At 44.4% G+C, this 14,125-nt stretch overlaps 1 protein-coding gene across 2 annotated transcripts in view; it reads left to right on the top strand.

Moving 5' to 3' along the window:
• tenm1 (teneurin transmembrane protein 1) overlaps positions 1-12,323 on the top strand; it is a 179,417-nt gene extending 167,094 nt beyond the window's left edge. For both annotated transcript variants that reach the window (XM_073486775.1, XM_073486774.1), the window contains 9 exons: positions 31-275; positions 1,079-1,372; positions 2,621-2,865; positions 3,582-3,724; positions 5,413-5,624; positions 6,605-6,906; positions 7,955-8,661; positions 9,364-9,506; positions 11,565-12,323. In XM_073486775.1, the coding sequence (XP_073342876.1) occupies positions 31-275; positions 1,079-1,372; positions 2,621-2,865; positions 3,582-3,724; positions 5,413-5,624; positions 6,605-6,906; positions 7,955-8,661; positions 9,364-9,506; positions 11,565-12,320 (3,047 nt within the window). In that variant the 3' untranslated portion in view covers positions 12,321-12,323. The remainder of the gene's footprint in view (positions 1-30; positions 276-1,078; positions 1,373-2,620; positions 2,866-3,581; positions 3,725-5,412; positions 5,625-6,604; positions 6,907-7,954; positions 8,662-9,363; positions 9,507-11,564) is intronic.
• The last annotated feature ends 1,802 nt before the right edge of the window (positions 12,324-14,125 follow it).

Genomic DNA, 14,125 nt, shown 5'->3' with positions numbered 1-14,125 from the left:
GCACTTCTGTACGTGTGTGGCCCTCCAAAGACCACGCTCAGAGTTCATACAGAGTCAGCGCCGACGGCTCGTTCCTTGTGTCGCTGGCGAGCGGGATGGAGCTGTCACTCAGCACGGAGCCCCTCCTCCCCGGAGGCGTTGGGGGCGGAGTCAGTCCAACGGCCAGCCGCTGTAACATCAGCCTGCCCGGAGACCATGCCCCCAGCCTGATCGAGTGGAGGCAAAGGAAGGAGCAGAGCAAGACTAACTACAGCACTTATGAACGCAGGCTCAGGGTAAAACACTAAATCACAGAATTATTCTTCAGCTATCTCAGATAATATATAAAACCCAGTGCTCTAAGACAGCATGCATTATCAACCTAATACACTGGTAAACAGGAAACATCACAACACCAGCCAAATACCAAGAAAAGGTGTGCGAATAGGTCAAATTACATCACCAAAGCCACATCTTAGAAATGTGAAGTGTTGTGCAACCTGACCTTCCTACACTCCTCCCGAAATGCCCCTTCTCAGTGCACTCCTCCCATTTGTTTTGAGCCAAACTAAACAGTGGTACTGTCTGGTGTTACTCAACACGTAAGATGTTTTGACTGATTAACAACGTCATAGCGAGCGAGCCGAGAGGTCGAATGACGCAGACCCCGTTAGCTGTACTTTCCACAAATCACACGCCAACTGCAACACCTCTTCTCTTCCTCCTTGGCAAGGAAAGCACGCCGCAAACAAACAGCATATTTCATATTTCAATAGAAGAGGACATTTTATCTGATGTGTGCTAATTAATTAGCAGTCCCCAGGACTCAGCTCTTCACTTGTTCACAAGGCAATTTATTGTTATTATGCAGGTCCAGTTTGCTGTAAATGTCACAATTAATTTATCTAAACTAATGAAATCTCTGCTTCTCTCAGACATGCCCCTTCTTTCACATTTGCATGTCTGGGGCCTTATTTAAAAACGTATGATTATTATGAAGCAGTCAAATTAAAAAGTTCTCCATCATCTCCAAAGTTCTCCAAAAGTTCTCCAGTTTCGCTCTCCATCTTGTTGACATTTCACTGATTTTTCTTCTCAGGCACATAACAGGAACCTGCTGTCAATAGACTTCGATCAGAGCACCAGAGTAGGAAAGATCTACGATGACCACAGGAAGTTCACCCTCCACATCCAGTATGACTCACTTGGCCGGCCCGTGGTCTGGTCCCCCAGCAGCAAATACACTGAAGTAAACATCAGTTATTCAGGTGGAGGACTGCTGTCAGCCATCTACCGTGGAGATTGGTCCGAACGGCTGGAGTATGAGAATGACAGGGTGGTGTCCAGAGCCTGGATCAACGGCAAGATCTGGAGCTACACATACGCAGACAGAGTAAGACGTGTACTTATAGAAAAAACATGCTCAGGTGGGAAGTGAGAGACAGTTTCTCTCTGTATCATGCTGAGATTTGTTTGATGGATTCACTGCTTCTTGTTTTTGTCTTTGCTGTTAACAGAAATCTAACATATCTGCTCTTCCTTTGTTTGGTGCTTCAAGGTTATCACAGTTACCTGAAACCAAAACTAACACTTAAAGCCTGAGAAGCGCTACAGTTATGCGAGATGAAAGAAGCAAAATGAAAAAAAAAGTTTAAATCATTTTCCATAGCATAACACTTCGCATTTTTTCATGTGTTTTTCATCTCTTTGAGGCAGCCATTAATCTCCATTCATTTGACTTAACCATGAAAATCAATCTGCAGAGTGAAGAATATGTCTGCCTTAGGTTTTTGTGTAGATTTTTTCAATCTGTACTGATAGCTGCATGGCCACACAACAGTACAGTGAGAGCTGTAAGCAGACAAGACGTTTATTGTGATAGATTGCGTCACTCAAGCAAGTTTCAAGGCTCTGTTACAGTGTACTTGAGTGGTGAAGAGAAAAAAGATCAGTAATTTCCTTAAAGCGGGTTTTATAGTCAACAGTCACCATGCTTTACAAAGGGGAGAAATACTGAGGTGTGTTCCTTCAAGTATGTGACAAAGCTAAAAGCTACCAGAAACCATAATTTCCATCCTTGAAATTAATTGAAATATTTAATTATATGATATTCAGCCTGAAATACATTTAGTGTCATCTTTTGGTCTCACTAAAGTGTAAATGAGCTTATATTACAGAGCCATCTAAGAATTAATAATACCTGCATGTATAATTCATACATTAATATTATACCTTACAGTTAAATAGAAAAGTATTTTTACAACACATTATTTTACTGCAGTTCAAACAGTTAAAATAACTACAGGTTTGAAAGCTTCCTGAAATGTGAAATCAAAGTCAAACAGTTCACAAAATCTTTTTAGTCATCTGAAAAACCCAGAGCTCCACTTGTGGTGATTTTGTTCATTTTCTTTTAAGTTTTCAGAATTAAAAAGCCTTCAATAATTAAGTGAAAAAATACCTGGTCCTCAAGGTAGAGCCAAGGTTGCCGCAGAAGTGCAGACCCTTTTTGGTGATGCAAAGTTTTCACCGAATGACAGTGAAACATAAAAATACACCAAACAAAGAGAAGAAAAAGCTCCTCAAACCAAAGAGCTACAGTATTCACACTCTGCTCTGCATCTGTCTGTGCTTCCTGCAGTCTATTATGCTGCTCCTGCATAGCCAGCGGCGCTACGTCTTTGAATACGACCAAACGGACCGTCTGGTTGCCGTTACCATGCCCAGCATGGTGAAGCACGCCCTGCAGTCGCTCCTGTCCATCGGTTACTACAGGAACATATACACTCCTCCTGACAGCCAGTCCTCCTTCATGCAGGACTACACCCTGGACGGGCGGCTGATGAGGACTCAGTACTTGGGAACAGGACGCAGTGTCATCTACAGGTACTGAGCATTGCTGGCTGTTGGTTTAATCAGTTCATTTGGGGAGGCAATGCAGTGTGGAAGAGGTGACATTGGCGACACCACCGGTCTGATTTTGATGAAACTTGGAGGCATTATGCATCTTGGCACTATAGTCAGCCCTATAAAAACATAACACTGATTGGCTTGAAGAAGGTGCTGTAATTAAAGGCTAATCTCAGAAATTTAAAAGCCCCATTACAGCTCTGACACAATACGTGCCACACATACACACACACACGCAGCTGTCCTTACAAATTACACTGATTGGACTAATGGGAAGACTGATTAAAGGTCAAATTTTTTATCATCATACTATGTCAGACACCACTGATCTGATTTTGATGAAAGTTGGAGGACTGATTCGGGCTGCGTCCCGGCATTTAACATTTTTAATAATCATTGGCTGGATGGGGACACTACAGTATAATAAACGGTCCCGTTTTCATGATTTGAAAGGCCATAACTGCCACAGCAGCCGGTCTGAATTTGATGAAATGTTGAAGGATGCTGCAACTTGTTCCTTAATGGCCCAAGGGATCTTTTTATTATTCATGAGGTATAGCATGTTTACTTATATTGCAGTTCAAACATTTTACTTTACCTTTTATTTATTATTATTTAAATACCACTTCTGACACTTATTTATTTGTCAGCTATTATATAAATTGTTCTTTTCTTTACTCATTTTTTTCAAGGTACACACCAGCAGCCCGGCTCTCGGAGGTGGTTTATGACTCCACCCTGGTGACCTTCACTTACGACGACGCCTCTGGCACTGTCAAGACCATTCATCTCACCCATAATGGCTTCATAAGCTCCATACGATACAGACAGACAGGTACAACACACATGCGCATGCACGCTAAACACACCAACAGCCACACATTTTAAATATTTGCAATGTGCAATGTGTCATCTTTGAATGAGTATTTTAAAGTGCTTGGAGCATCTGTTTTGTGATGGCACATGCATCTCTAACCAGATTTTCATGAGTGGTTCAAACTCTGTAGTCTGGCTTTGAGTCAGCCGAGATGCGATTTCATCTGACACTGAGGCAGCCACAGTTAGAGGTGTGAATAGGGCCGAGCATGTTCGAGTGGAAGAGACTGTGGTCAACCACAGCTGTACGAGACCACCCCCTTGGCTCTGAGCTGCACTATGTCTTCCCCACCTCCGCAAACCAGGCTGGCTGATCAAAGTGAGCAAGAGAATGTACAAATATACGGTTATATGTGGTGGGCTAGGTGTGGGTATACTACACTACGTCTTGCCTGCCTGTCTGTGAATTTTTCTGCGTTCGTACGTATCTGCATGGGACAGGAAATCTTATTGGAGGGCATCGATTATAACCCTAATAACTTGACAGTTGTTTCACTTATGATTTGGAAAATGAGTTCGAAAGACACTGTGCTTCATAAATGAAGGTATTATCCAGTAATAGCATGACCATCAGTGGGTCCCTGTAGCTGTGGCTGCTGATATGTTCGAATTCCTTCATTCTTAATACAGTTCACCAATTCCCTCAAGTTACAGAGTCTTTCCAGGGTCGCTGACAGTGCTCTCATCTCTGCTGCTGGTTCACTTCACATTGCTTTGTGATTGGCTCGCCATGATCAGGTGTCACTAATCTGCGAGGCACAGCTGTATGTGTGTGTGCGTGTGTGTGTGTGTTTATCGCTTTGCCCTCACTGTGAATAGACTCTCACCTTCCTTTAACTGATCTCATTTCAGCAGAACAAACGGAGCCTTGGAGAGAGGAGAGATAGTGGTAATTGTCCCTTGAGAGGAGACAAGGAAGAGTAGGGACCCAAAAAAAAAAAAAAAAAGGAGAGACAGGGATATAGAGAGAGGTAGGTGAGAAAGGAGAAAAGAAACAGAAAAGGAAGAGGGAAAGATGACAGCTTGGGGAAGTGACAGCTAGAGAAGCGAGACGAACAGACTGCGAGTTCCCCAGGGCTCTAGAAAAGCCTCCACATCCCTCTTAGTACTTCTGCCATTTTCCCATTAGCGCAGGTTTTAGAATCAACATTCCACAGAAAATAAAAATAGAAGATGTAATGCTGATCCAGCTCTCTACAGTCTCCAAAGCCAGACACTTAGTCATTTTAACTGCAATCAGAGTCATCTCAAATAGCACCATAATGGTGTTTCATTAGCAGGCCCTTTTTTCCAAATGGAGGACGAGCTGTAGTAGCTAGCAGCAGAGGTGATGAATGGTGTTGTTAAAGTTGATGTTCTGACATTAAGGAGCACATTGGCCCATCATGGCTATTGTCTTTAGATTTCATTATCTCTCCGTATTAAAGGTCACCACTGGAAATGCCATAGAGGTGTGGGGATAGTTAAGATTGAATGGATTGCACTGCGTGTGTCTCTGTTAATGATGTTGAATTAGTCCTTCATTTGAATTAATTAGGCAGGCTTGTACAGATAGCATGATGGCCAACTGTGAGGGCAGTGTGTAAAAATGCATGTGTTCATGTACATGCAAATGTGTGTTTCTGAAACTTGAATAACTCTGCGCAGGTCCCCTGACAAGTCGTCAAATCTTCCGCTTCAGTGAAGAAGGCTTGGTCAACGCCAGGTTTGACTACAGCTACAACAATTTCAGAGTGACGAGCATGCAGGCAGTCATCAACGAGACCCCTCTTCCCATTGATCTGTATCGTTACGTTGATGTATCGGGACGAGTCGAGCAGTTTGGCAAATTCAGCGTCATCTTTTATGACCTCAACCAGGTAGGTAGAAAACTGTCAACTGAAATGTAACACACATAAATTGGGATTCTTTAAGTAGTTGAGTCACAAATTGTTCCTTGGGTTAGGGTTAGGTGTAGATGTTGCGTTAAAGCTGCACCAGTCAATGTTTCTATATTAACAATGGATCAATGTATATCTATGTTGAAGCAGCCCCTCATAGTGATGAATCCACAGAGATTCATCACTCAGCTCTATTTATTATATTTATTTATATTTATTCATCAACCACAACAAACCCCAATGCTGATAAGCTCACTCAGTATGTTTACATGATGTTAGAAAAAGTCGGACTATTGTGTTGTGTGACTGAACCCGGACTTTTAAAGTCCATGTAAACATGTTAGTCCGACTGAAATAGTGCTATATAGAATTTCTCAAAGTCGGACTAACACACCCAGATAATGCGGTTGGAAGTCAATTTACTCTTTCATGCCTAGTCGGACCTGAACTGGCCTCGGCATTCTGCACATGCACCACAGTCCCCGCGCAGGGCTGAAGGTCCAGTAGCAACTAGCTGAAACGGTGCATATCGCCACCTACAGTGGTGGAGTTGGCCATTCTTCTGTCAATAAATTGATTCTCCCCTGGTGCTTGTATACTGGGACAATGGCAGTAGTCCAGTCAAATGGCCTAATCGAGCTATGACCGTAGCTCGACTTAAGTGTGCATGGAAGCGTGCTGACTGTACCTTAGCTACACAGCACTAAAAAAGCAGACAGCAACAAGCTCTTGAAAACAGTGGACAATTTAGCATCTAAAGAGACAGATGTTTCCCTCAGGAGTTGGTGGAGAACAAAACAAAGCTAAAAAGAGAGTGAATCTTGGACTTAAATATGTCAAATGCAAGCATGACTCAGAATTAACAACCCACTAAAGTTACTCCATGTCTACTGGATGTACAACTTTCTAGCTGCATGCTAACTTGTTCAACATGACCCATCTAATCCACGTTTGTTTAGGTGATCACCACCCATCTGATGAAGCACACCAAAGTATTCAACTCCTACGGCCAGGTGGTCGAGGTCCAGTACGAGATCCTTAAATCTATCGCCTACTGGATGACCATCCAGTATGACTCTGCAGGGCGCACAACCACCTGCGACATCAGGGTGGGCGTGGACAACAACGTGACGCGCTACACTTATGAGTATGACGCAGACAGCCAGTTGCAAAGTGCCTCTGTTAATGAGCGGCCGCAGTGGCGCTACAGCTACGACCTCAACGGGAACATTAACCTGCTCAGCCATGGGACCAGTGCTAGGTAAGTCACCAGAAATACATTTTACAATTGCTTTTTAAAAAATGATATTACATGTGTTACGACACGATTTCTTGGAAGCAGCAAGGAAATGGTGTTGGCAAAGTCAGTTGGTCAACTTCTGTCTAGAGTGAATTATCTCAGCTATTAGATGGATTACCATGGAGTTTTTAAATTCATAGTCATTCATGGTCCCCAGATGATGATTTCTTCAGACTTAAGTGATCCCCTGACTTAGTCCCTTTTAGAATTAATGTTTATTAAATGATCCCTTAACTTTTCTTCTGGCACCTACATCAGGTCGAATTGGACTTGTCCAATATCGGTCTATGACCAATAAATCGAAAAAACTGGCATTACCATCACCATCAGCTGTACTTTGTGTTTAGCACTAATTAGCAAGTGTTAGCATGCTAACATGTTAAACTAAGATGGTGATCATAGTAAATGTTTGACTTGCTAAACATCAGCACGCATTGTCATTTTGAGCATGTTAGCTAGCTTGGCTGTAGACTCACAGATCAGAAACATGGTCGACGCAAGTACGTGAACGCAAATGACAATGCCTGGCCCAGATGGCACAAACACACGTCTCGCACAGGTGAAGGTAACAAACGACAGTGACCACAGCAGTAAAGGAAATTGGTGCACTGCTGTACTGACAGAAGGAGGAGATAAAGAAGTAGTCAAGGAGAGATGAGTAGTGGTGACGCTCTACGTAGTGTTCACCAAGAGCTTCATCAAATGGTCAACTGTTGTTGTTTTTAGCAGGAATGAACCCAATCAGAAGGTCTAAGCTTCCTCTTGTTTCATGCTATAGTGCCTGCAGGCTGTAGTGCTCAGACTGCAGCTCACACTTGCATTGCGTTACGATTCTCAGGTGACAAACTCCAGAACGCGACAGCGCATGAAACAGATTTTGAGTAGCTTAAAATGTCTGCTTTCCCGTACTTGCGTGGACCACGCTTCTGCCCTTAGTCTTGTTGATATATTAACATTAAACACAGTTCATAGAAGTATTAACATATATATGTTTTTGGTTCAATTCCAGGCTGACGCCACTGCGTTACGACCAAAGAGACCGCATCACACACCTCGGCGAGCTACAGTACAGCGTGGATGATGACGGCTTCCTCCGCCAACGAGCAAATGATCTCTTCGACTACAACTCCAACGGCCTGCTGACTCGGGTCTTCAACAGAGTGACTGAGCGCACCGTGTGGTATCGCTACGACGGGCTAGGTCGGCGCGTCGCCACCAAGAGCAGCCAGGGAGAGCAGCTGCAGTTCTTTTACGCTGATCTGTCACATCCCACCAGGGTCAGTCACTTGTATAACCACAGCAGCAATCTGATCACATCGCTGTACTACGACCTGCAGGGCCATCTCATCGCCATGGAGCTGAGCAGCGGGGAGGAGTACTATGTCGCCTGCGACAGCACGGGGAGTCCGAGGGCAGTTTTCTCTAGCAAGGGGCGACTTGTCAAGGAGATCCTCTACACCCCTTACGGAGAGGTCTACCAGGACACCAACCCTGACTTCCAGCTTGTCATTGGCTTCCACGGGGGCTTGTACGATCCTCTCACACGACTGGTCCATCTGGGCAGGAGGGATTACGACACGCTAGCCGGTCGATGGACTTCACCCAATCACGAACTGTGGGGGGAGCTGAGCAAGGAGCCGAAGCCTTTTAACGTGTACGCCTTCAAGAATAACTGCCCAGTTGGGAGAGTGGAGGAGGTGACGAAGTTTACAACAGGTTAGCTTCACACATGTACACACACAGACACACACACTCGCTCTGTAACTCAACTCTGAATCAGTGGCTCACATTACAGCCCTCTCGCAGATACAGATAGATATTTCACTCAGCTGCACCCACTCCCGCACACTCCTACACCCACACTGGAAACATCTGCCATAAAGAGAGAGTGAAAGGGGCTCGCAGCTAACCACAGGTGAGCCGTGTGTCGGAGAGAGAAGATGTGACAGACACAATGTACCGGCAACAGAAAGGACAGCCATGCCTCTGATCAGCGTGTTTTTTTTTTAACACAGGCTGTTATGTCTTGTTCCCTCTGTCTGTCAAGAACATACTGTTTCCCCGAGAGACAAAACAAAAACTCAAGCGAGGGAAAGAGATGGAATAGAAGAGTGGGAGAATGAATACAGGATGTCGGTGGGAGCCGTGTGTCCTTATGGTTAATGGAACATTCATTTGGCTTGTCACGTTTTCCTGCAGCCGGCTTGTTTATTACAGAAGGAATCTGTTTGTCTGGGAAACACCAGCCGAACCATCCTGGTCACATATTATGCTCATATATTGTGTGATTTCCTGTCTGAGGTGCTGTTTCCCTGGCCTTATGACTTTTTGTTTGTTTCACAGTATACACATTATATTCTGACTTTCTCCCCCTGTGCACTTTTTTCTCTCTTTCTGTATGTGTGTGTGTGTGTCCAGACATCGGTAGCTGGCTGCAGCTATTTGGCTTCCAGCTTCATAATGTTGTCCCGGGCTTCCCGAAGCCTGAAGTGGGCAGAATGGAACAAACATACGAACTGATGAAGACACAGACCAAGACACAGAACTGGGACTCCAGCAAGGTGAGCTTCCCCCCACTATAAACCCCAGTCATTTTCAGCAGCAAGCTCTAATTATGTGTCTATATTGCCTAAATTTGTGTGTATATCTATATTTATATTTGAATATTTTTGGTGACTTATATTAGAACTGCAAACATGTCAAGTTTAGGGGGAGGTGACTTGATTTGATAAAGAAAATGTGACATGTAATTAAAGTGTCAATAAGATGCCATTTTTAGATAAAAACAGTTTTGGAAAAGGAGCATGTGAAATAAAAAACTAATCTACAATAAAATAAAAATGAACTCCAATGAAACTTTTTCAAAGTTTTGATGTTTTTTAAAATCATTTCACAAATGATTGGTCTATCGACATATCAGGCATTTTGACATGCATCTACCACTTTTGACTGCATAAATACGTACATCAATGGGACAAACAGACACGAAGAAAGAACAAATTGAATGCATAACATAGCCAAATTTACAAAAAGGCCCAAATAATTAAGATTTGGTCATAGAAGGTGTTATTAAAAGTTTATAAAGTTTCACCTAAATCAACAACTATCAAAATTGAGCAATTTTATAAAGGAGTCTGGGGAATTTCTCTCCCTCTTCATCTCCTTGCTGTTGTTGACTGTAGTTGATGTGGCTGCTTTGACCTATGACACGTTGGTGTTCAAGTTTGTCATCTGCTGCAATGGAAAACGTTTTCCAATTGTTGCACATTTTTGGCAGTTTATCCTGTCATGTTATCTGAGCCATTCAAATTAATACAAAAAACATAAATGTCGACCACATTTAACTTTGACATAATTTTATAAACTGACCCCTCAGTTCCCCCCAACTCTAACTAACTGCCATTGTCCCTGCGTGTGATTTAAGTGTCAATGGATAAGATGCGCCATTAAAAAAAAAAAAAAAGAGCATGTGAAATAAAAATTAACTGCAATTAAACTTTTTTAAGTTAAGATGTGTTTTACATTATTTATACATTTTTGTGATTTTAATTCATTCTTCCTAATGGGCAATATGGCTAAATTGGCTATCAACAACAAATTAATTATAAGAATGTATTCCAAACAGTATGATAATTTAATCACAGTACATCTACAAAAAATATGCCCAGCCTTGAATAGACACTTATTAGAACAGATGTTTTGAAAGGTCATATCAGGAAACACACTGGTGTGAGATATAGCAATAATTATATGTCTACATCACACTTACGTTTGCACCTTTCAGCGCCCTGCTACATGTATAGGGCCATTATCACAGCAAGCATTTGACTTGTCATCGTGGGAAGAGCACAGGTGTTACTGATAACATTAATGGTGTCTCCAAGTTTCCAAGCAAGCATGAGCAACACTGGGACGCTGAAACTAAAGCAGCTAAATGGAATTCATTCAACCATAATTCAGTCAGGACCACTTTTGTCAAAATAATCTTTATTTACTTGCACAGTTTTATTTGGCGGTATGATACTGTTCTGGGGCCCCCTGCTCTTCCACGCGCTTGCGTGGAAAGCCTGAGGCAGGAAGAGCACCTTCCTGCCCTTCACGAGCCATCATGAACGGCATAAGCAGGGAGCGCAGCAGCAAAAGAAAACCCAGACAGAGCAGAGCAACCAACATGAATACAGGAGGAGCTGGGGTGGAGGTGGGTTGCGAAAGTGCCAGCAGCAGAGGAAGCAGGAAGGAGGGTCGGGCGAGAGCAGATTAAATACCCCGCTCTTAATGCAATTTCCCAATAGGGAGCGGGCACGCAGAGTCAGCTGAGCCATCAGCTGATCTGCGCCGGCGATGACAGCTATGCAGTTAGAGCTTGACGTCGTGGCCTGCCAGAACTAACGCTACGCTCAATTTCATTTTATCATTTACACCTGTGCTGTTCTTACTGTGAAACGCCAACAATAATCATTCTTAATGCCATTAGATACACCTGTGCTTTTCCTGTTATGACAAGTCAGAATGTCTGCAGTGAAAGAATCTTCTATCACAGCCGAGTGTCTAACTTTATATTATCAAAGTGCATTGAAACCTCCATAATATTTTCTGTCCTGTTCTGTTCTGTGCCGCAGGTGGTTCTGGGAATCCAGTGTGAGCTGCGTAGACAGCTGAGGAGTTTCATCTCTCTGGAGAGGTTACCTCTAGTCTCGGAGCCCGTAGGCTCAACCTGCCACAGACCGACACGCCCTCCTCCCTTTGGCTCCCGACCTTCCATTCTCGGCCCCAGCATCCGGTTTGCCGTCTCCCACGGTCGTGTCAGCGCGGAAGTCATCGGCGTGGCCAGCGAGGACAGCCGCCGCGTGGCAGCCATTTTAAACGGCGCTGTCCACCTGAGCGGGCTGAGCTTCACCGTGCACGGCTGCGACACCCATCACTTCCTCCAGTCCCGGCCAATCGAGGAAGACCTCGCCCTGGGGTTAGGAGTCGGGGGCCGTGTCCTCGAAAGCGGGGTGAACGTGAGCGTGTCTCAGATGAGCGCCATGGTGAACGGCAGGACACGACGATTCGCTGATATCACTCTTCAGCAGGGGGCGCTGTGTCTGTGCGTGCGGTACGGCGGGAGCGAGGAGGAGGAGAGGGCGCGGGTGAGGGAGGAGGCGAGGAAGAGAGCGGTGGAAGGGGCGTGGGAGAAGGAGAGGAAGAAGGTGGATTTAGGGGATGCAGGGAGCAGGGCGTGGAGCGAGGTGGAGAAGCAGCAGCTGCTGTCCGAAGGACTTGTTCAGGGTTACGACGGCTACTACTCCCTGCCTATAGAGCAGCAGCCGGAGCTGTCCGACTGCCCCTCCAACATCCACTTCATGACACTTAGCGAGGTGGGGGGCAGGTAACAGAGACACATGAGCAGCCCCCCACCCCACCAAAGACTGCCTGTTTCTACTCTACTCTGATTTGTTCTACTGTTTCTATACTGTATGAAAAAAAGAAGACAACGACAGAAGAAGAACAAGAAGAGATATTGGGGGAAAAAAAGATTTCCAAATGCCTTTAATTGTGACAAAATGATGGTATTTTATTATTATCGTCTAGTTTCTCCAATTTCTAACAGTGGCACAAGCAGTGTGGTTTGGCTGTGGCTTTGCTTTTTGTATCCCGACTGGCCTGCGACTGACCGACAGACTGACCGACTGACTGATGGACTGACCGACCGACGGACTGACTGTCTGTCATTTGCTGTTTCAACACTGTTCATCATTTTGGACTCACTGAACTGTAGAGATGAAGACTTTAGGATTGCCAGTGAAGAATCCTCTTCATGACTCAAAATCAAGAGCTCTCCGGTTGCCATTTGATTTCCTACATGGTTTACCTCGGATATACTATCGTTTACATATTGTGTAAGAGAGGCCTTGTCGACTCTGACACTCCCCTTTAGAGATGGAAACCTCTCCTGGTTTTCCGCCTCTGGTGTGCTCCAACAGTAGTTTGTATGAGTGTGTATACTAAAAATCAAGAATGTACATAGCCAGTGCTTTCACACTGAAAAAAGTGCTCAACTGGAAATTCTGTTGTTCATAAGTAAGTGTCAGTATTGTTAATCAATAGAAAAACAGTTACATTTTTGCAAAGAATTATACATGGCTATAGTAAATATTCTCGCTGAAAAATCTGACTTTATTGGGTTACAATGCTGATTAAAGTTATTATGTGTGAATTACCAGATTTCTCCCTGGGATTTTCGTAGGCATTGTTGCTTATTATCTCTCTCTGCATCTGCTCTCTTTCTCTCTCTCTCTTCTCTCTCTCTCTCTCTCTCTCTCTCTCTCGCTGTCGCTCTCTCGCTCTCTCGCACGCGTCCTCTCTGTGTCTGCGCCTTCCCTCCACACATTTGTTGTGCGCTCTTTGTTCTTGTTTCTGGGAGTTTGTAACTTTCAAATCTGTGCTGTCATTATCACCCATCATTATGGCTCAAACTGAGATATGCATGAGGAACCTGCGTCTGTCGGAAGAAGAAGAAGGAGGAGAGGGAGAAGAAGAAGGAGGACGAGGGAGGGGAGAGAGAGAGAGAGAGAAAGCACAGAGGAAGGGAAAAAGAAATGTGACAGCTGAGGCTCAGTGAGTGGGTGGTGAGTGCAGAAGGGGCAGGACCTGGAGTTGGCTGTGCTGTTCTCTACAGCTTGTCTCCTCTCATTAGGAAATGCCAATCAGACTACATGTGAACCACTTCCAAGCCTCTTTCTCTCTCCCCCCAAAAAAGTTAAAAAAGAAAGTAAAGAAGTTTGTTTGTTTTCTTTTTTTTTTTTTTATCTAGCTACCACTAATCCACCTCCCCGTCCGTCTGCCTATCCCCCCGCTCGCCTCCCTCCCACCGTCACTCCGCCATCTGCCCACCATTAATTGTTTGTGTTTCTCTCCTGGGCTGCGGATGACAGAGCCACACAATGCATATGTTCTGACTGCGAGCAGGTGATATACGTTCCCGACTAGCACTCCGCTGATCGACTGCGATGCACCTTCCCTTCTAAACCATATGCTCCGCGAGATACTGTCCAACCTCATCTCGCCGGTGAAAAGATGGAGGGTCCGGTTGCTAGGCGACCGCCGCACTGAAGAATAGTCTGGGTTGAATGGATCCTCTCTCTCTCTTTCTCCTTCCCTCACTCAATTTTTTTTTTTTTTTTCACGAGGAGCCAGT

The sequence above is a fragment of the Pagrus major genome, chromosome 18 (genome assembly GCF_040436345.1).
Source record: "Pagrus major chromosome 18, Pma_NU_1.0".
Classification (NCBI taxonomy): Eukaryota; Metazoa; Chordata; class Actinopteri; order Spariformes; family Sparidae; genus Pagrus; species Pagrus major.
This window is presented reverse-complemented; position numbering and strand designations above follow the sequence as displayed.